Source organism: Oncorhynchus keta, chromosome 1, assembly GCF_023373465.1.
Source record: "Oncorhynchus keta strain PuntledgeMale-10-30-2019 chromosome 1, Oket_V2, whole genome shotgun sequence".
In the NCBI taxonomy this organism is placed as follows: Eukaryota; Metazoa; Chordata; class Actinopteri; order Salmoniformes; family Salmonidae; genus Oncorhynchus; species Oncorhynchus keta.
The window spans coordinates 29527500-29550781 of record NC_068421.1 but is presented as its reverse complement, the minus strand read 5'-3'; the positions used below and the strand labels follow the sequence as shown (position 1 = coordinate 29550781).

Below are 23282 nucleotides of genomic sequence, written 5' to 3'. Positions count from 1 at the left end.
TCTCAGTTGAATGACTAGTCTTGAAACCTGACTGATTTGGATCAAGAAGGTCATTCTGTAGCCCCCAGTTCCACTCCTATTCCCCAGACACTATCTTTTGTTGACTTCTGTAACCGTAAATGCCTTGGATTCATGCATGTTTGTCACGACTCCTACCGAAGGCGGCTCCCCTTCCTGTTCGGGTGGTCGTTGTCACCGGCCTACTAGCTGCCACTGATCCTTTTTTTCCCCCTTGTCTGTTTATTCATTACACCTGTGTTTAGTTAGGTTAATTGGTTGGGCTTTATTATCCAGCCGGCCTGCCTGCTGGGTGTGCGGGATTGTTTTCTGTGTACTTTTGTGCACACCTGTAAGTCATGGTCTTGCGTGGACGTGTGTTGTTCTGGACTGTTTAGTTCCCCTGTGTTTTGGGGCATTTGTTTGAGTGGCGTCATTTTCACCGGTGTGGTGAATAAAAAAGTATCGCTACTCTGAATTCTCTGTTTCCTGCGCAAGACTTCTTCCTCCACTCCACCCCGGGCATTACAATGTTAACATCAGAAGCCTCCTCCTTAATTTTGTTTTATTCACTGCGTTAGCACACTCCGCCTGTCACGACTTCCGCCGAGGTTGGCTCTCCTGCCCGTTCGGGTGGTGCTCGGCGGTCGTCGTCACCGTCCTACTAGCCACTACCGATCCCTTTTCGTGTATCTGTTGGTTTTGTCTGATTGTTTTCACCTGTGTGTTGTTTAGTTAATTAGTGTCTGTATATAATGTAGGTTGTCCCGCCCTTTGTGCGGGATTGTCTATTTTGTCATTCGTTTCATCTGTCGGTGTTTTTGTGTTTATTATTCTCCGGTTAGTCTGTTATCCTGTTTTGGATAATTTCACCCTGTGTATATTTGGGTTGACCGTGTTTATTTTTGTTCACCGGAGAATAAACTTTATATCGCTATTTGCTCTCTGCGCCTGATTCCACCCACCTTGATTAGACGTGACAGAATCCCGCACCCACCATGGAATCAGCAGGAGCAGCAGCGTCTCCTCTCCCATCGATGGAAGAGAGGGTCCTCCATCATACCAGCGTGATTCACCGGATTGGTTCTGCTATGGACCAAATGATGGAGAGAATGGATCAATGGGAGTGGAGTGGCCTCCCCACCTCATCTCTAGCAACCCCTTCTCCAGCACCTCCTGTTTCTGCGACCACATCTGGCTCTGGGGCTCTTCGGCTGACACTCCCACGCGAGTTTGACGGATCGGCGGCTGGGTGCCAGGGTTTCCTCCTTCAGCTGGAACTATACCTGGCTACCGTGCGTCCTGCTCCCTCTGGAGAGGAGAGCGTGTGCGCCCTCGTCTCCTGCTTGACTGGGCGAGCCCTCGAGTGGGCCAACGCAGTGTGGAATGGTCCGGACTCGGCTAAGGATAATTACCCAGAGTTCACCCGCCGATTCCGAGCTGTTTTTGACCATCCACCTGAGGGTCGGGCGGCGGGTGAACGGCTGTTTCACCTGCGTCAGGAGACGAGGAGCATACAGGATTTTGCCCTAGAGTTTAGGACTTTGGCAGCAGGAGCAGGATGGAACGACAGGGCCTTGATTGATAATTTTAGATGTAGTCTCAGGGAGGACGTCCGCAGGGAGCTGGCATGTCGGGACACCACATTCACACTGGATGGACTTATCGATCTGGCTATCCGTCTCGACAACCTGCTGACTGCTCGCGGGTGTTCGGATCAGGTCCTGTCGTTTCCAATCCCCAGCCCTCCTGTTCCTATCCCTATGGAATTAGGAGGTACGGTTTCGAGGGGGACCGGAGGAGGAGTGTCCTCCTGCACCAGTTGTGGTCGACGAGGGCACACGTCCGACCGGTGCTGGAGGAACTCGTCTAGGAGTCGGGAGGACTGGCGGAACACCCCAGGTGAGTAAGCACCAAACTCATTAAACTCATTCAGAGCTTCCTGTCGGTCATGTGTTTGTATTGATTTCTTTCCCTGGGTTTTCCCCCTCTCTACAGCATAAGGCGCTAGTCGATTCAGGCGCAGCTGGGAATTTTATGGATCGTGGGCTTGCGTTAAGGCTAGGGATTCCCCTGGTGTCGTTAGATCGACCTTTCCCCGTGCACTCCTTAGATAGCCGACCATTAGGGTCAGGAGTAATTAGGGAGGCTACGGTGCTGCTGGACATGGTAACGCAGGGTGATCATAAGGAGCAGATTAGCCTGTTCCTTATAGATTCACCTGCGTTTCCAGTGGTGTTGGGGGTTCCCTGGTTAGCTCAACAATTTCTTGGCGACAGGGGGCTCTTAAGGGGTGGTCAGAGGAGTGTTCAGGTAGGTGTATAGGAGTTGCCGTTGGTGCGACTACGGTGGAGAGTCCAGACCAAGTTTCCACCGTGCGCATTCCCTCTGAATATGCCGATTTGGCTATCACCTTCAGTAAAGGGAAGGCGACCCAATTACCACCTCATCGTCGAGAGGACTGCGCGATAAACCTTCTGGAAAACTCTGCACTTCCTATGAGTCACGTGTATCCATTGTCCCAGGAGGAGACAGTTGCGATGGAAACATATGTTTCCGAATCGCTGGGACAGGGGTACATTCAGCCCTCCATATCACCCGTCTCCTCAAGCTTCTTTTTTGTGAAGAAGAAGAATGGAGGTCTGCGTCCGTGTATTGATTATAGAGGTCTAAATTCCAATACAGTGGGGTTTAGTTACCCACTACCTCTCATTGCTACGGCAATGGAATCATTTCACGGGGCGCGATTCTTCACAAAACTGGACCTGAGGAGCGCGTATAATCTGGTACGTATCCGGGGAGGAGTTGAGTGGAAAACCGCATTTAGTACTACTTCTGGTCATTATGAGTACTGCGTCATGCCATACGGGTTGAAGAATGCTCCAGCCATTTTCCAATCCTTCGTAGATGAGATTCTCCGAGACCTGCTCGGGCAGGGAGTGGTAGTGTACATTGATGACATCATGATCTATTCTGCCACACGCGCGGAGCATGTGTCTCTGGTGCGTAAGGTACTTGGGCGACTACTGGAGCATGACCTGTATTGCAAGGCGGAGAAATGTGAGTTTTTCAAACAGTCCGTTTCCTTCCTGGGGTATCGTATTTCCACCTCCGGGGTGGTGATGGAGGATGATCGCGTTACAGCCGTGCGTAATTGGCCGACTCCGACCACGGTGAAAGAAGTGCAGCGGTTTTTAGGGTTTGCCAATTACTACCGGAGGTTTATCCGGGGTTTTGGTCAGGTGGCTGCTCCCATCACCTCACTGCTGAAGGGAGGACCGGTGCGCTTGCGCTGGTCAGCAGAGGCGGGCAGAGCTTTCAGTCGTCTGAAGGAGCTGTTCACCAATGCACCCGTGTTGGCGCATCCGGACCCCTCTTTAGCGTTCATAGTGGAGGTGGATGCGTCCGAGGCTGGGGTTGGAGCCGTGCTGTCCCAACGCTCGGGCGTGCCATCCAAACTCCGCCCGTGTGCTTTCTTTTTCGAGCAAGCTCAGCCCAGCGGAGCGAAACTATGATGTGGGGACCGGGAGTTGTTAGCTGTAGTCAAGGCTCTGAAGGTGTGGAGACATTGGCTTGAGGGGGCTAAATACCCTTTTCTCATCTGGACTGACCATCGTAATCTCAAGTACATCCGGGCAGCTAAGAGACTAAATCCACGTCAGGCTAGATGGGGCATGTTTTTTACTAGGTTCCAGTTTACCCTCACATATCGGCCAGGCTCCCAAAACACCAAAGCTGACACACTGTCTCGCCTCTATGATACCGAGGAACGGTCAGTAGAGCCCACTCCCATCATTCCACCGTCATGTCTCGTGGCACCGGTGGTATGGGAGGTGGATGCTGAGATAGAGAGGGCCGCACGGCCAGAGCCGGCTCCTCCTAACTGTCCAGTAGGGACCAAGTACGTGCCGAGGGTGGTCCGGGACAAGCTGATTAGGTGGGCTCATACTCTTCCCTCCTCGGGTCATCCTGGTATCAAGAGGACAGTGCAGAGTCTGAGAGGGAGATACTGGTGACCCACACTGGCTAAAGACGTGAGATTTTATGTCTCCTCCTGCTCAGTGTGTGCTCAGAGCAAGGCTCCTCGGCACCTACCTAGAGGGAAATTACAACCCCTCCCCGTTCCACAACAGCCGTGGACACATTTATCGGTGGATTTTCTTACCGACTTTCCCCCGTCCCAGGGAAGTACTACGATCCTGGTCGTTGTGGATCGGTTTTCCGATTCCGTTTTCCGATTCCGGTTTTCCGAAGTCCTGTCGTCTCATTCCGTTGCCCGGTCTTCCTACGGCCCTGCAGACTGCAGAGGCTTTGTTTACCCATGTCTTCCGGCACTATGGGGTGCCTGAGGACATCGTCTCTGATCGGGGTCCCCAATTCACGTCCAGAGTGTGGAGGGCGTTTATGGAGAGACAGGGGGTCTCGGTTAGCTTAACCTCAGGTTTTCACCCCGAGAGTAATGGGCAGGTGGAGCGCGTTAACCAGGATGTGGGCAGGTTTCTGCGGTCCTATTGTCGGGACCGGCCTGGTGAGTGGGCAAGGTATGTTCCATGGGCCGAACTAGCCCAGAACTCCTTACGCCACTCCTCTACTAACTTGTCTCCTTTTGAGTGTGTGTTAGGTTACCAGCCGGTCCTGGCTCCATGGCATCAGAGTCAGACCGAGGCTCCTGCAGTGGAGGAATGGGTACAGCGCTCCAAGGACACCTGGAAAGCCGTTCAGGACTCATTACGGTTAGCGGGAGAACGGCAGAAGAGGAGCGCTGACCAGCACCGCAGTGAGACCCCCGTGTTTGCACCGTGGGACAGGGTCTGGCTCTCGACCCGAAACCTGTCTCTCCGCCTGCCCTGTTCGGAAGCTGGGGCCGCAGTGTGTGGGGCCGTTCAAAGTCCTGAGGAGAGAATAAACGAGGTGTGTTATAGGCTACAACTTCCTAGGTATTACCGTATTAACCCCTCATTTCATGTGTCTCTCCTCAGGTGGTGGCTGGTCCCTTGCAAGAAGGTGAGGTGTCTGAGGTCCCTCCGCCCCCTCTGGACATCGATGGGCCCCCGGCGTATACAGTTCGAGGCATTCTGGATTCTAGACGCCGCGTGGGGGGCCTACAGTACCTCGTGGACTGGGAGGGGTACGGCCCGGAGGAGAGATGCTGGGTTCCAGTGAGGGACATTTTGGACCCTTCTCTCCTGATAGAATTCCACCGCCTCCACCCGGATCGCCCAGCACCTCGTCCTCTGGGTCGTCCTCGAGGACGGTGGCGGCGCGCTGCGGGAGCCGCGCGTCAGGGGGGGGGGGGTACTGTCACGACTACCGCCGAGGTTGGCTCTCCTGCCCGTTCGGGTGGTGCTCGGCGGTCGTCGTCACCGTTCTACTAGCCACTACCGATCCCTTTTCGTGTATCTGTTGGTTTTGTCCGATTTTTTTCACCTGTGTGTTGTTTAGTTAATTAGTGTCTGTATATAATGTAGGTTGTCCCGCCCTTGTTTTGTGCGGGATTGTTTATTTTGTCATTCGTTTCGTCTGTCGGTGTTTTTGTGTTTATTATTCTCCGGTTAGTCTGTTATCCTGTTTTGGATAATTTCACCCTGTGTGTATTTGCGTTGACCGTGTTTATTTTTGTTCACCGGAGAATAAACTTTATATCGCTATTTGCTCTCTGCGCCTGATTCCACCCACCTTGATTAGACGTGACACCGCCAACCCTGATGTTCTAGCCATGTCTGAATCCTGGCTTAGGAAGGCCACCAAAAATTCTGAAATTTCCATCCCCAACTACAACATTTTCAGCCAAGAACTGTCATAGGGGGTGGAGTTGAAATCTACTGCAGAGATAGTCTGCAGAGTTCTGTCATGCTATCCAGGTCTGTGCCCAAACAGTTCGAGCTTCTACTTTTAAAAATGCACCTTTCCATGAATAAGTCTCTCACTGTTGCCACCTGTTATAGACCCCCCACAGCCTCAAGCTGTGCCCTGGACACCATATGTGAATTAATTGCCCCACATTTATCTTCAGAGTTTGTACTGTTAGGTGACCTAAACTGGGATATGCTTAACACCCTGACCGTCCTACAATCTAAGCTAGATGACCTCAATCTCACACAAATTATCAAGGAACCTACCAGGAACAACTCTAAATCCGTAAAGACGGGTACCCTCATAGATACAATCCTGACCAACTTGCCCTCTAAATACACTTCTGCTGTCTTCAACCAGGATCTCAGCGATCACTGCCTGCATCCGTAAAATGACCACCCCTCATCACTGTCAAACGCTCCCTAAAACACTTCAGCGAGCAGGCCTTTCTAATCTTTCTATTTCTAATCTTTCTAATACCTGACCCAGGTATTCTTTTTATTTTTATTTTACCTTTATTTAACTAGGCAAGTCAGTTAAGAACAGATTCTTATTTTCAATGACGGCCTAGGAACAGTGGGTTAACTGCCTGTTCAGGGGCAGAACGACAGATTTGTACCTTGTCAGCACGGGGGTTTGAACTTGCAACCCTCCGGTTACTAGTCCAACACTCTAACCGCTACCCTGTATCCTGGAAGGATATTGACCCCATGCCGTCAGTAGAGGATGCCTGGTTATTCTTTAAAAGTGCTTTCTTCCCCATCTTAAATAAGCATGTCCCAATAAAAAACAATTGAACTAAGAACAGATATAGCCCTTGGTTCTCTCCAGACTTGACTGCCCTTGACCAGCACAAAAACATCCTGTGGCATACTGTATTAGTATCGAATAGCCCCTGCGATATGCAACTTTTGAGCTAAGTTAGGAACCAATACACAGGCAGTTAGGAAAGCAAAGGCTAGCTTTTCCAAACAGAAATTTGCATCTTGTACCACAAACTCAAAAAGGTTCTGGGACACTGTAAAGTCCATGGAGAATAAGAACACCTCCTCCCAGTTGCCCACTGCACTCAGGCTAAGAAACACTGTCACCACCGATAAATCTATGATAATCGAGAACTTCAATAAGCATTTTTCTACGGCTGGCCATGCTTTCCACCTGGTTACCCCTACCCCGGTCAACAGCCCTTCACCCCCCACAGCAACTTGCCCAAGACTCCCCATTTCTCCTTCACCCAAATCCAGATATCTGATTTTCTGAAAGAGCTGTAAAATCTGGACACCCTACAAATCAGCTGGGCTAGACAATCTGGACCCTCTTTCTAAAATCTCAGCTCACTGGTCACCATAGCAGCACCCACCCGTAGCACGCGCTCCAGCAGGTATATTTCACTGGTCATCCCCAAAGCCAACTCCTCCTTTGGCCGCCTTTCCTTTCAGTTCTCTGCTGCCAATGACTGGAACGAATTGCAAAAATCACTGAAGCTCGAGTCTTATATATGCTGTCACTAACTTTAAGCATCAGCTATCAGAGCAGCTGACCGATCTTTGCACCTGTACACACATCTGCAAATTGCCCACCCAACTACCTCATCCCTATATTGTCATTTCTTTTTTCTCTCCTTTATACCCCAGTATCACTACTTGCACATTCATCTTCTGCACATCTATCACTCCAGTGTTTAATTGCTAAATTGTAATTATTTCGCCACTATGGCCTATTTATTGCCTTACCTCCCTAATCTTACTACATTTGCACACACTGTATATAGATTTTTCTATTGTGTTATCGACTGTGCGTTTGTTTATCCCATTTATCCCGTTTGTTAACTCTGTGTTGTTTGTGTCGCACTGCTTTGCTTTATCTTGGCCAGGTCGCAGTTGTAAATAAGAACTTGTTCTCAACTGGCCTACCTGGTTAAATGAAGGTGAAATAACATTTAAAAAATAATGTAAAATAATCTAATGCACTGACAATTTCAGACCAAAAAAATACAAAACATTTGTTTTTTTAATAAAGAATAAAAAAAGCCAGCATATTTTCAAAACAATAACATTGACTATGATTCTGGCCTGCTTAGTACTACCCATGTAATTTTCCAGTGAAATACAATTGTCAGGTACATTGTAACTTAAGTTGCTACAAGAGTCTGTGTGTATAAGGCTAAACAATTCACCTTAAGTCAACTGTGCTGGTTTAAAAACAAGCAACAAAATCATAAATATTAAAAAGAAGGACATAAAAAGGCATAAGGCACCAACTTTTCTCTCCAGGGGCCTTCAGGACTTAAATCAACACATGAATCATCACACATAAAAACCATGAACATATATACTTATGCAGAAGAATAAACCATAAAGGATTCAAATGAAATGAAGGCAGTATAGGCACAACAATAACTTAATATATTTCCATTCCAAAGAAGGTCAAGTTGAAAACAAAAGCTTTGCCAAATTAAACATTCAATCACTTTCTTCCACTCCCAATGAAATTACATGTCAAAGGTCAGCCTGTATTTGGACAAATGTTCAAAACAGGGAGTAAAACCAAGCTAACCTCACATTGTGTGTACAGACAAACAGTCTAAGACATGAGAATCTATCCCTGCATTGTATCTAGCCTACGTGCCCACAACCCCTGGGTGGATGTCTGAGCAGTAGCTAAACTAAGAAAAGCTTTGAAGCCTTGACTCAAACAGATAAAAACACATGAGTGTGCTTGCATACACAGATGCTCTACACGTCACTGAGGTCAAGCATTCGCCAAGTCCATCCAGAGAAGAGAAGTTAATTAAAAAGCTAAAACTTTGAGGTGAAGGCTGGGCTTTGAACATGACAGGGTTGGAGTGGCCTAGGCAGCAGGCAGCATGTGGAGTGTGTGTGTGATACGCAAGTGTTTTATGAGCCACCAAAGGGTTGGGAGCAACAAAAAAAAGAAGGATCAAATTAAAAAGAGTGTGCCCTCAATTTGCAAAACCCCAGAAGAAGAAACAAAGAAACCTCAGGCTAAAGCCAAGCCCCATCTTGAAATGCCACAGGGAGATCTCCCCCTCTACAACCCCCTCCTCCAACAGTCAGTGTATACATGCTCCCCTCCACCTGACCAATTGACTGAAGAGATCTTTGGAGAGGTAACTTTGATCCTTTAGTTTCTCAGGTAGAACGAAGCTACCGGCTGAGCAGTAACAGGAAATGGAAGGTCAATACCAGCTAATGGAGATAGAATCACTGGTGATGTCAACCCTTTAGTAGCTACAACCTCATGTCATGGACTCATTCCCAAATGGAATCCTATTTCCCTATATAGTACACTACTTTTGACCAAGGCCCATACGGCTCTGTTCAAAAGTAGTGCACTATGTATGGAATAGGATGCCATTTGGGACAAAGACCATGTCATGCTGCCTGGTTGTGTACTGGAAAAACCCATCACAGATCACACTGACACACACTGAGTTTTGCCTGGTCCGACAAATTCTGGTTCCTATCGCGTCATTCTCATGACAGTCAGGACTATATGGGTGCACCTAATAAACTGGCCACTGAATATATATGGAATAGGGTGCCATATGGGACACAATCTAGAATGTGCCACCAATGCTAAAGAACAATACACTGTCCTAAGTAGATACAAACCTTGAGATGTATTCCTCCGATGTGCTTAAAAGAGTCTTATCACGTCCCACAGTCCTGACAGTATGACTGTACATCCTGCTCACAACATGTGTATATATTCTATCGTCGTCGAGAACCATAAACTTGGCAAATTGCTCCCTTTTTGTCACATTGTTGAATCCTTTTCCCTTTCACATCTGTATAACAGTTTGAAAACTAAAATATAATCTGATTTAGGTGCTCTCAACAGCAACAAGCAATCAGAATGTAACCTTTATGAAAAAGTCATAAAGTCATATGATTACAGGCAATTGTTTTGGAAATGTCATTGAATATGAGGGGTTTGAATTGATGCAACATATGGGCACATAGTTTAGAATTTTCAAAAGGGATAGAAATATTTCACTAATGAGGGCTGAAATGCCAGACTCATGACGTAAGACAGGTGTTTAAATACATAAAAGCAGAACGACACAAAGTGAACCACTCACATCTGTTGAAACAACATAGTACAGAGAAACCCTTGCCAAATGAACCCTAGTTCTAAAGTTAAGCGGATAATGACAGCAGATTACTGCCATTCCCAGCCTGCGATCATCTGTTGAGATGCTACGACATTATAACACACTCCATATGGAAGTCATATGGAAGTCCTTGGGGTCAGAGCACACAAATGAGCCGGGAATGTTCATTCTTGTGTAGAAGAGTCTGTTTATTGAATTGACAAATTCTCTATAATATATCTATTTCAACTCCTGTTAAATTATTGTCTCACCGAGTCATTTTGAGCCAAAAGGTATTTTCCAGCTCCCCTGTAGCTCTCAGACATACCACTCTCTGCGTGAGATCACAGACCCATCCATGTGGGACACATACTCGCTGTCTGTGCCGTTGTCATAGCAGTCCTCCGGCAGGTAGGGGGAGCCGTTGGTCACAGTGGGAGTGTGAACGAGCGGCCCTTTGGGGTGGTGGATGTTGTTGTGGTTTTCAACAGGGTAGTAGCTTCCCTCCCGGAGGCCCCTGTGGCCGTCGCCCCAGTCCTCCTTGTCCTTGATGTCATTGGGATAAATTATGTCCCCTCCCAGTCCCGGCTTGGGTTTCAGCTCCTGGCTGTCCTTGCAGGTAGAGTTGTGCCTGTCCCCGTAGACCTCCTGCAGCTCGTGGGGCTGGAGCACGTCCAGCTGGGACTCCTTCTGCATGTCGGAGGGGCCCAGGTACTGTTTGGTGTAGTAGTCACCCCTGAAGGTCCTCCGCTGGCGCATGAAGCAAGCTCCGCCCAGGATCAGCAGCAACCCCAGGAGCAGGATCCCGCCCACAGCCCCGCCCACTATGGTACCCAGGCTGCTGTCTGACAGGGAGGCCAGGGTGGGGGATGTGAAGTGGCCGCTCGCTCCTCGCCGCTTGTTGGGGGCCATGCTGGTGTCACTGGTGTCCAGGAAGAGGGGAGTAGAGGTGGTGGGGACTGGTGCCGTGGTGGGGGGAGGATCTGAAGGATGGATAGAAGATGGGGGAGAAAGAGAGGGGGTGGGGGGGGGGCAAAGATGAGGTTTAATGGCGGGAGGGAATGGCATGGCAGAATATATTTTTTTTTAATATCAGTTAATAATCTGTAGGAATCAATGTCTTTAGTATGAATCTGATTGGTGACACAGTATAATAATTGAATACAGAACAAATAGAATACACTAATGTTTATAACCTGTTACAAAATGACAGTTTACAAAAAAGCTTAATTGAAATTCTAAGACGTTGTTTTAAAAGAGCATATTAATTAAATAAGTAAAGTGTCTGGACAAACACCAAAGGCTCTGGGCTCTGTAAAAGAGTGAGTGGCTCTGGGCTCTGTAAAGGAGTCAGTGGCTCTGGGCTCTGTTGAAGAGCGAGTGGCTCTGGGCTCTGTAAAAGAGTGAGTGGCTCTGGGCTCTGTAAAAGAGTGAGTGGCTCTGGGCTCTGTAAAGGAGTCAGTGGCTCTGGGCTCTGTTAAGGAGTCAGTGGCTCTGGGCTCTGTTAAGGAGTCAGTGGCTCTGGGCTCTGTAAAGGAGTCAGTGGCTCTGGGCTCTGTAAAGGAGTCAGTGGCTCTGGGCTCTGTTAAATAGTGAGTGGCTCTGGGCTCTGTTAAAGAGTGAGTGGCTCTGGGCTCTGTTAAAGAGTGAGTGGCTCTGGGCTCTGTTAAAGAGTGAGTGGCTCTGTTAAAGAGTGAGTGGCTCTGGGCTCTGTTAAAGAGTGAGTGGCTCTGGGCTCTGTTAAAGAGTGAGTGGCTCTGGGCTCTGTAAAGGAGTGAGTGGCCCTGGGCTCTGTAAAGGAGTGAGTGGCCCTGGGCTCTGTAAAGGAGTGAATGACTCTGGGCTCTGTAAAGGAGTGAGTGACTCTGTTAAAGAGTGAGTGGCTCTGGGCTCTGTTAAAGAGTGAGTGGCTCTGGGCTCTGTTAAGGTGTGAGTGGCTCTGGGGTCTGTTAAGGAGTAAGTGGCTCTGGGCTCTGTTAAAGAGTGAGTGGCTCTGGGCTCTGTTAAAGAGTGAGTGGCTCTGGGCTCTGTAAAGGAGTGAGTGGCCCTGGGCTCTGTAAAGGAGTGAGTGGCTCTGGGCTCTGTAAAGGAGTGAGTGGCCCTGGGCTCTGTAAAGGAGTGAGTGGCCCTGGGCTCTGTAAAGGAGTGAGTGACTCTTGGGCTCTGTAAAGGAGTGAGTGACTCTGGGCTCTGTAAAGGAGTGAGTGACTCTGGGCTCTGTAAAGGAGTGAGTGACTCTGGGCTCTGTAAAGGAGTGAGTGACTCTGGCCTCTGTAAAGGAGTGAGTGACTCTGGCCTCTGTAAAGGAGTGAGTGACTCTGGCCTCTGTAAAGGAGTGAGTGACTCTGGCCTCTGTAAAGGAGTGAGTGACTCTGGCCTCTGTAAAGGAGTGAGTGACTCTGGCCTCTGTAAAGGAGTGAGTGACTCTGGCCTCTGTAAAGGAGTGAGTGACTCTGGCCTCTGTAAAGGAGTGAGTGACTCTGGTGGAAAGTAATGTGGATTTAAGAGGGGAAGACGACTGTGTGTGTGTGTGAGTGCGCACGCGTGCATGCGTGTGATTTGTTCTTCCCCTCTCCCTGGGAAGTCATGTGAGAAGATTAAGCAGTGTGTGATCGATGCGAGGTTCCTGCCTCTGGTTTGTCCTTCAGTGGCTAGTTACTATGATGACACCCAGAGCCAGAGAAGACAGCCAATAGAGACACAGAGACAGACAAAGAGAGACAGACAGAGAGACAGAGAGAGGATTACTGTGTCTGAATATTGACCTCCCTTCAGGACAAAAAGCAGCCTGTATCTAGAGACACATGAAGAGCCTGACTACAAAGACACACTGAAAGCTGCACTAGGACCGCATTGTATCTCCAATTAACACTGGAATCTAAGCTGCACTAGGACCTCATTGTATCTCCAATTAACACTGGAATCTAAGCTGCACTAGAACCTCATTGTATCTCCAATTAATACTGGAATCTAAGCTGCACTAGGACTGCTTTGTATCTCCCCTTAATACTGGAGTCTAAGCTGCACTAGGACAGCTTTGTATCTCTCCTTAACACTGGAGTCTTAGCTACGCCTGATCAAATGCAATCAGGATGGCAGCAAGCATAGCCTTCAGCTAATTACATCATGGCTGCAATTTACCTGACTGAATGAGAATCTAACTAACCTGCAATTATAAAGCAGTGACTAAGGGACCAGTGATAATCTAAAGGGGGGATAAGGGGGAGGGGAGAGGCAGCTCAAGGTCAGTGAGCTGATATATAACGCCTCCTCCTTAGCCTTAAGACAACCACCCCCAACCTCCACGGCTGGACTTCCTCATATCAAATCAAATCTGATTTTTCACATGCTTTGTAAACAACAGTGAAATGCTTACTTACGGGTCCTTCCCAACAATTCAGAGAGGAAAAATGGATAATAGAAAAATAATAATATGAGGAATAAATACACAATGAGTAACGATAACTTGGCTATGTACCCAGGGTACCATTATCGAGTCGATGTGTACGAGGTCATAGGAAATGATGCCGAAAATATTATGTACAAAAAAAGTTTACGTAAAAAAACACACAAAATAGCAGAATTGGTGAGGAGCCCGTAAGACAGCAGCTATCCACTGCAGTGCCATCTCATCCTGGAAGCTAGAGAGGGACATGGTGTATGATGGGGAGCACTGAGCACAATATAGGTTCCAATAGGCACAATATACAGTGCATTCGGAGAGTATTCAGACTCCTTGACTTTTTCCACATTTTGTTACGGTAAAGCCTTCTAAAATGTATTAAATAAAAAAAAACCTCATAAATCTACACACAATACCTCATAAGGACAAAGCGAAAACAGGTTTTGCTAAATTATTACAAATAAAAACTGAAATGCCTTATTTACTTAAGTATTCAGACACCTTGCGATGAGACTCAAAAATTGAGCTCAGGTGCATCCTGTTTCCATTGATCATCCTTGAGATGTTTCTTCAACTTGATTGGAATCCTCCTGTGGTAAATTCAATTGATTGGACATGATTTGGAAAGGCACACACCTGTCTTTACAAGGTCCCACAGTTGACAGTGCATGTCAGAGCAAAAACCAAGCCATGAGGTCGAAGGAATTGTCCATAGAGCGTCGAGATACAGATCTGGGGAAGGGTACAGAAAAATGTCTGCATCATAGAAGGTCCCCAATAACACAGTAGCCTCCATTCTTACATGGAAGAAGTTTGGAACCACCAAGACTCTTCCTAGAGCTGGCCGCCCAGCCAAACTGAACAATAGGGGGAGAAGGGCCTTGGTCAGAGAGGTGACCAAGAACCCGATAGTCACTATGACAGAGCTCCAGAGTTCCTCTGTGGAGATGAGGAAACCTTCCAGAAGGACAACCATCTCTGTAGCACTTCCATACGGAAGCCACTCCTCAGTAAAAGGCAGATGACAGACCGCTTGGAGTTTGCCAAAAGGCACCTTAAAGACTCTCAGACCATGAGAAACAAGATTCTCTGGTCTGATGAAACCAAGATTGAACTCCTTGGCCCGAATGCCAAGCATCACATCTGGAGAAAACCTGGCACCATCCCTACGGTGAAGCATGGTGGTGGCAGCATCATGCTGTGGGGATGTTTTTCAGCGGCAGGGACTGGAAGACTAGTCAGGATCTAGGGAAAGATGAATGGAGCAATGTTCAGAGAAATCATTGATGAAAACCTGTTCTAGAGCGCTCAGGATCTCAGACTGGGCCGAAGGTTCACCTTCCAACAGGACAATGACCCTAAGCACACAGCCAAGACAACGCAGGAGTGGCTTTGGGACAAGTCTCTGAATGTCCTTGAGTGGCCCAGCCAGAGCCCAGACTTGAACCCAATCAAACATCTCTGGAGAGACCTGAAAATAGCTGTGCATTGACGCTCCCCATCCAACCTCACAGAGATTGAGTGGATCTGCAGAGGAGAAGTGGAGAAACTCCCCAAACACAGTTTTGCCAAGCTTGTAGCGTCATACCCACGAAGAATCGAGGCTGTAATCTCTGCCAAAGGTGCTTCAACAAAGTACTGAGTAAAGGGTCTACTTAATTTGTTATTTAAGTTTATTTTTAATACATTAGTAAAAATGTCTAAAAACTAGTTTTTCATTTACATTACATTTACATTTAAGTCATTTAGCAGACGTCATTATGGGTTATTGTGTGTATATTGATGAGGGAAAAAACAAGTTAATACATTTTAGAATAAGGCTGTAACATAACAAAATGTGGAAAAAGTCAAATGGTGTGAATACTTTCGAATGCACTGTACACATTCCATGGTCAAAGGTAGTGCACTGTATAGGGAATAGGGTGCCATTTGGGACACACATCAATGAGATGCTGCTGGTGGGGAGAAACACTTGCAGCGCCATGCAAGGCACTGTGAAAACATCACAGTGTATCCGAGACAGCCACGAAGGAGAAGGGCGGGGGATGATACAACATGCTCTGCCTGCCTGCCTGCCTGCTACTGTGGCTTAGGCCTAGATGCATCTATGTCCACAGGGGCTTAGAGTGAGAGAAGCGGCATATGCCGGACTCCTCCATGTTGTTGGCTTGGAGAGGCTAGATAATTGCTCAGTGCAAGTCCTTCCTGGACAGCGTGTCAAGCAAGCTTTAGATCACGTTCCAAATGGCACCCTATGACCTTTATCGTGCACTACTTTTGACCAAGGTCCATTGGGCTTTGGTCAAAAGTAGTGCACTATATAGCGAATATGGAATAATCTGGGGAGCACTCTTAGTTTTTGAGTGAACAGGGCTCCAGTCCGAACCAGGCCAACTCACAGATGGACCGTGGTGTAATCATAACAACATACAGGAACTCAAGTCCTTTTGTTCACCTGACCTAGAATTCCTTACAATCAAATGCCGCCCATGTTATCTCCCTAGAGAATTCTCATTGGTTATTGTCACAGCTGTGTATATCCCCCCCCCAAGCAGATGCCACGACAGCCCTAAAGGAACTTCACTGGACTCTATGTAAGCTGGAAACCATATATAATGAGGTTGCATTTATTGTAGCTGGGGATTTTAACAAAGCAAACTTTTAAAATTCTAAATTCTATTAGCATATTGACTGTAGCACTCGCGCGGACAATACACTGGCTACTCTAAATTCTGCGATGCATACATGGCCCTCCCCCGCCCTCCCTTCGGCAAATCCGACCACAACTCCATTTTGCTCCTACTGTCCTATAGGCAGAAACTCAAACAGGATGTGCCCGTGACTAGAACCATTCAATGCTGGTCTGACCAATCGGAATCCACGCTAAAGATTGTTTTGATCATGCAGACTGGGAAATATTCCTCAGAGAATAACAACGATTTATACGCTGACTCAGCGAGTAAGTTTATGAGGAAGTGCATTAGAGATGTTGTACCCACTGTGAGTATTGAAACCTACCCTAACCAGAAACCGTGGATAGATCACGGCATTCATGCAAAACTGAAAGCACAAACCACCGCATTTAACCATGGAAAGAGGACTGGGAATATGGCTGAATATAAACAGTGTAGTTATTCCCTCCGCAAGGCAATCAAACAAGCGAAAGGTCGGTAAAGGGACAAAGTGGAGTCACAATTCAACAGCTCAGACACGAGACATATGTGGCAGGGTCTTCAGGCAATCACGGAATACAAAAAGAAAACCAGCCACGTCACGGACACCGACGTCTTGCTTCCAGACAAACTAAACACATTTTTTTCCCGTTTGAGTATAATACAGTGCCTCCGACACGGCCCAAGGACCGTGGCCGACGTGAGACATTTAAACGTGTAGACCCTCGCAAGGCTGCTGGCCCAGACAGCATCCCTAGCCGCGTCCTCAGAGCATGCACAGACCAGCTGGCAGGTGTGTTTACGGACATATTCAATCGCTCCTTCCCCCAGTCTGCTTCAAGATGGCCACCATTGTTCCTGTACCCAAGAAGACAAAGATAACTGAACTAAATTACTATTGCCCCATAGCACTCACTTCTGTCATTATGAAATGCTTTAAGAGACTAGTCAAGGATCATATCACCTCTACCTTACCTGCCACCCTAGACCCATTTCAGTTTGCATAACGCCCCAACAGGTCCACAGACGATGAAATCGCCATCACAATGCCCTATCCCATCAGGACAAGAGGAATACTTACATAAGAACGCTGTTCATTGACTACAGCTCAGCATTCAACCCCATAGTACCCTCTAAGCTCGCGGCCCTGGGTCTCAACCCCGCCCTGTGCAATTGGGTCCTGGACTTTCTATCTGGCCGCCCCCAGGTGGTGACGGTAGGAAACAACATCTCCACTTCGCTGATCCTCAACACTGGGGCCCCACAAGGGTGCGTGCTCAGCCCCCTTCTGTACTCTCTGTTCACCTATGACTGCGTGGCCATGCACGACTCCAACTCAAATCATAAAGTTTGCAGACGACACCACAGTAGTGGGCTTGAATACCAACAGCGATGAGACAGCCTACAGGGAGACAGCCACTCGGAGTGTGGTGTCAGAAAACAATCTCTCAACGTCAACAAAAAGAAGTTGATCATGGACTTCAGGAAACAGCAGAGGAAGCAACCCCCTATCTACATCAACGGGACAGTAGTGGAGAAGGTGGAAAGGTTTAACACATCATGGACAAACTGAAATGGTACACCCACACAGACAGTTTGGTGAAGGCGCAACAGTGCCTCTTCAAGCACAGGAGGCTGAAGAAATGTGTCTTGTCACCTAAAACTGTCAAACTTTTACAGATGCACAATTAACAGCATACAGTCGTGGTCAAAAGTTTGAGAATGACACAAATATACATTTTCACAAAGTCTGCTGCGTCAGTTTGTATGATGGCAATTTGCATATACTCCAGAATGTTATGAAGAGTGATCAGATGAATTGCAATTTATTGCAAAGTCCCTCTTTGCCATGCAATGAACTGAATACCTAAAAACATTTCCACTGCATTTCAGCCCTGCCACAAAAGGACCAGCTGACATCATGTCAGTGATTCTCTAGTTAACAAAGGTGTGAGTGTTGACGAGGGCTGGAGATCACTCTTGTCATGCTGATTGCGTTTGAATAACTGACTGGAAGCTTCAAAAGGAGGGTGGTGCTTGGAATCATTGTCCTTCCTCTGTCAACCATGGTTACCTGCAAGGAAACACGTGCCGTCATCATTGCTTTGCACATAAAGGGCTTCACAGGCAAGGATATTGCTGACAGTAAGATTGCACCTAAATCAACCATTTATCGGATCATCAAGAACTTCAAGGAGAGCGGTTCAATTGTTGTGAAGAAGGCTTCAGGGTGCCCAAGAAAGTCCAGCAAGCGCCAGGACTGTCTCCTAAAGTTGATTCAGCTGTGGGATCGGGGCATCACCAGTACAGAGCTTGCTCAGGAATAGCAGCAGGCAAGTGTTAGTGCATCTGCACGCACAGTGAGGCGAAGACTTTTGGAGGATGGCCTGGTATCAAGAAGGACAGCAAAGAAGTCACTTCTCTCCAGGAAAAACATCGGGGACAGACTGTTATTTTGCAAACGGTAGAGGGTACAGACTGCTGAGGACTGGAGTAAAGTCATTTTCTCTGATGAATCCCCTTTCCGATTGTTTGGGGCATCCGGAAAAAAGCTTGAGAACTTGTGGTCAATCCTCAAGAGGCGGGTAGACAAACAAAAACCAACAAATTCTGACAAACTCCAAGCATTGATTATGCAAGAATGGGCTGCCATCAGTCAGAATGTGGTCCAGAAGTTAATTGACAGCATGCCAGGGCGGATTGCAGAGGTCTTGAAAAAGAAGGGTCAACACTGCAAATATTGACTTTGCATCAACTTCATGTAATTGTCAATAAAAGCCTTTGACACGTATGAAATGTTTGTAATTATACTTCAGTATTCCATAGTATCTGACAAACATATCTACAGACACTGAAGCAGCAAACTTTGTGGAAATTAATATTTCTGTCATTCTAAAAACTTTTGGCCACAACTGTACTGTAGGGCTGTATCACCGCCTGGTACGGCAACTGCACCACCCTCAACCGCAAGGCTCTTCAGAGGGTGGTGCGGTCTGCACAACGCATCACCGGGTGCAAACTACCTGCCCTCCAGGACACCTGCAGCACCCGATGTCACAGGAAGGCCTAAAAGATCATAAAGAACAACAACCACCCGAGCCACTGCCTGTTCACCCTGCTATCATCCAGAAGGCGAGGTCAGTACAGGTGCATCAAAGCTGGGGCAGAGAGACTAAAAAACAGCTTCTATCTCAAGGCCATCAGACTGTTACAGCCATCACTAACACAGAGAGGCTGCTGTCTACATACAGACTCGAATCATTGGCCATTTTAATAATGGATCACTAGTCACTTGAAATAATGGCACTTTAATAATGTTTACATCTCTTACATTACTCATCTCATATGTATATACTGTATCTTATTGCATCTTGCCTATGCCGCTCGGTCATCCATATATTTATATGTACATATTCTTATTCCATCCCTTTAGATTTGTGTGTGTTAGGTAGTTGTTGTGGAATTCTTAGATATTACTGCACTGTCGGCACGAGAAGCACAAGCATTTTGCTACACTCACATTAACATCTGTTAACTATGTGTATGTGACCAATACAATTTGATTTGACCGCCTGCTCTCCCGCTCTCCTCTCAGTGAGAAACCAGAGAGATTGTATGCCTTGGATGAATGTGTCTAAGAGTAGCAGTTTGGATATAGATTAGAAGAAGGAGGAAAATGGGGAGCACAGTTCTCATGCTCCATACCTAAAGAATAATAGAGGAGCCAAACGTAAAGAGAGGAGGAGAGGAGAGGGAGACAAGAGGAGGGAGAGGAGGAGGGATGGGGAAGCTGCTGGCTGTGTGTTCTCCAAGCAGTGTTCCCTTGCATCAGAACAGCCCAGTACCGTAGCCAAGTGAGGCCAAATTTATAAAAACTATGTTTCGAGAGCTTTGGGGGGGAAATCCTCTGTATGTTTCGCGAGTCAGACATGAATTAATGTGTATTAAATTAAAGTAAATATAATTAGAGAATGGAAACTCCATGCAGCTCTTACAGCAGAGCATGGAGCACACATCATATTTCATGAGGAGGGAATATACTAGAGTCTGTTACTGTATCTGTATGTAATTCATTGTGTCCAACCCTGACAAATAACCTTGGACAACAAACAAGATAAACAAAAAAGGGCCAAATGTCTGCACAATGTGGTCCCATTGACAAGCAGGCATATTGTTGCATATTAGTGCATACTGTGTTCCCAAAAACAAACAGCGTGAAACACTACCTCTCTTATCACAGATATCTAATGTTGTCATAACCACAACAGTTTGAATTTTTGGTGCTGATAGTGTGTGTTTATGCTGCTCTTTTCTCCTCTGGTGTCATGGTGGGAGAACTCTGTTTGAAGGGTTTAATGAAGGCCATACTCTCACCTTGTATCCAGACGTGAACGTCATGACTGCGTGGACCGATGTCGTTGTACACCTCACACCTGTACAGTCCAGAGTCATTTCTCTCCAGAGGACGAGTGAAACTAAAAGTGTTGTTCACTATATCCACACCGTCAGGCATCGGCCCATCCAACCTGTAAAGAATATACAAACACAGGGATACAAACATTATCTGGATATTACTAGCCAGCAATGATCACAGTAGTCGTGCGTCCAAAATGGCACCCTATTCCCATTATAGAGCACTACTTTTGACCAATGGGGTGCTATTTGTGATGCGGTTTGTGTATAGCATGTTGTGGGGTGTAGTGGGTGGGTAAGCTGCTAGGTAGAGGACCCTGACCTGGTCCAGGAGAAGTGGTGGGCAGGTGGGTTTGCTTTGGCTCCACAGTCCAGCTTCACATTCTCCTGACCAACAAACCAGTTCTGATTATATCCCACCACCGTCACCTCAGGAGCAACTGGAAAAGAAGCACGATATCTATGAAAATAACTTGATTCTTTATTCTACAATCTTATTATTCTTTATTACAGTTTTTCTCAGTCGCTTTGGTGCATTTCTTAGATCAAAAGTGCAATTCTTGATACTACTTGTACAAATTCCAAATCATCTAGTCACTTGTGCACATCATTAAAGCAATTTCTTATTCCTTTGAACAAATTGCAATTGATAATGTACAAGTGTCCACATTATCAATTGCTCATGTCATGTTGATCAAAATATAGTAATGGTTCTCTGTTGAATAGTCTTACCCCTCAAAACATCTAGGCATTAGTTCCTTGCATAAGCCATTACATGCAAAATTGTTGAACTATTTGTCATAAACTGTCAAGCATAGTTTTACACATTTCTATTAGACCTTTTGTACAAAAACGTGAATTGATGAATCGTGCAGGTGAAGGAATGTAAAGTGTAAATTCAACCAACAATCAACCAGTTGTCTAAATTGCTCAAAAGGTGCATCTCATGAAGAATCAATTGGCAAGCATATATAGACAGACCACAACACAGAGTTGCAATTTTCCAATAATGGATGGACCAGGAAATGAACAGGGTCAACAGCGGAGGAGGAAGTAGAGGAGCAAGGATGTGTGGTGGAAAGCAAAACAGAGGAAGAGGCAGAAGAGGACATAGGCGCATATCTGATGACATAAGGGCCACTATTGTAGACCATGTTGTCAATCATGGCTTTACAATGGCTGAGACGGGTCGAAGGGTACAGCCGAATATTGGGAGATCAACCGTGTCCTCAATAGTTCAAACGTTTCAAAGAGAGAACAGGTATGTCCACCAATGTACAATGCACTGTTACTGTATATTAGCAGTATACTGTATACTTCTTACAATGCTTCATCTTACAGTAGTCCACTTGTATTTCACAGCATACAGAAATATACTCTATACAGATACACCTTACATGCACCCACCTGTATGTTTTACAGTAAAATGTGTGTTCGCATAGTTTTTGTCTATGTGAAAGTGTGCGATGCATCACTGCATTTTTCCCCACATAGGACTGCAAGATTACCTCAAACCGGTGGCAGAGGATGCCTTTTCACACCTCAACAGGAGGAGGCTATTTTCACCATGGTCCAAGCAAACAATGCCATGAGACTCAGGGAAATACAAAGGACCATTATAGAAGACAACGATTTCTTTGAAAACATCCATACGGTTAGCATCTCAACCATCGACAGGGTGCTGCATAGAAACCAGATGAGTATGAAACAGCTGTACCGTGTACCATTCCAAAGGAATGAGGACAGAGTTAAGGAGCTACGGTACCAGTATGTACAGGTAAAACATATATCTATGTAACTACTTTACAGCAACATTTTATAGTGATACATAGTACAGTAAGCATAAACTGCACACATTTCCATTGCTGTGGAAGGAACATGTAATATATGTACATTTTATGTCACTCTTCCTTATCAAAACAAATTCAACTGTGTGTTCTGGGATATAGCGTATAATGGAGTTGGGATCAAGTTAACCCTCTCACAACTTTGTATACGTGGATGAGGCTGGCTTCAACCTGACCAAATGCAGAAGGCGGGGTCGGAACATCATCGGTCACAGAGCTACTGTGGATTTGCCAGGCCAACGGGGAGGAAATATCACCATGTGTGCTGCTATTTCGGAGCCTGGTGTCCTAACCCATATCCCCCTTATAGGGCCATACAACACCCAGCATCTACTCAACTTTTTAGAGACTCTCATCCCTGATGATGAGAGGGGTCTGTTTAGAGAGGATTTGCCAAAGTATGTGGTCATTTGTGATAATGTGAGTTTCCATTGATCAAACATCATAAGGCAATGGTTTGTGACCCACCCGAGGATGCTCATAGAATTCCTCCCACCTTATTCACCATTCCTTAACCCAATTGAGGAGTTCTTTTCAGCATGGAGGTGGAAGGTGTACGATCGTCAGCCACACACACAGATGACCCTGCTGGTTGCAATGTATGCAGCATGTAGACGCCTGCAGAGGATGGATAAGGCATTCCAAAAGATTCTTTCCACGTTGCATTGGAAAGGAAAATATCCGGTGTGATGTGGATGAGAATATTTGGGTCGACAGACAGGAATGTCTGGATGTGTAGAGACAGCACAACAGTGCTGCGGGCAAAGTTGTGCCTTAGGGGTGGTTTCCTGTGTTTCTTTCTAATTTAGTTTTTTTCCCCTTTGTGCCCCTTGGGTTGTCCAGTCTCTTTCAATCAATAACCCACATACAGTAATATGTAAATAGTACTGTTGAAATTGATATATGCCATAGAAGTGCAGCCTTGTGCATTTTCAATACAGTAGCTGTCATCCAAACTGTAGCCTAAGTTTACATCAGGT

General features: G+C 46.6%; 1 protein-coding gene across 2 annotated transcripts in view; it reads right to left on the bottom strand.

Moving 5' to 3' along the window:
• Nucleotides 1–7842: 7842 nt before the first annotated feature.
• The window catches only part of LOC118366024 (nectin-3-like protein), a 76761-nt gene continuing 61321 nt past the window's right edge, over nucleotides 7843–23282 (bottom strand). For both annotated transcript variants that reach the window (XM_052520608.1, XM_035748366.2), the window contains 3 exons: nucleotides 20778–20895; nucleotides 20417–20568; nucleotides 7843–10950 (listed from right to left, as the gene is read on the bottom strand). In XM_052520608.1, coding sequence (XP_052376568.1) covers nucleotides 10286–10950; nucleotides 20417–20568; nucleotides 20778–20895 — 935 coding nt within the window. In that variant the 3' untranslated portion in view covers nucleotides 7843–10285. The remainder of the gene's footprint in view (nucleotides 10951–20416; nucleotides 20569–20777; nucleotides 20896–23282) is intronic.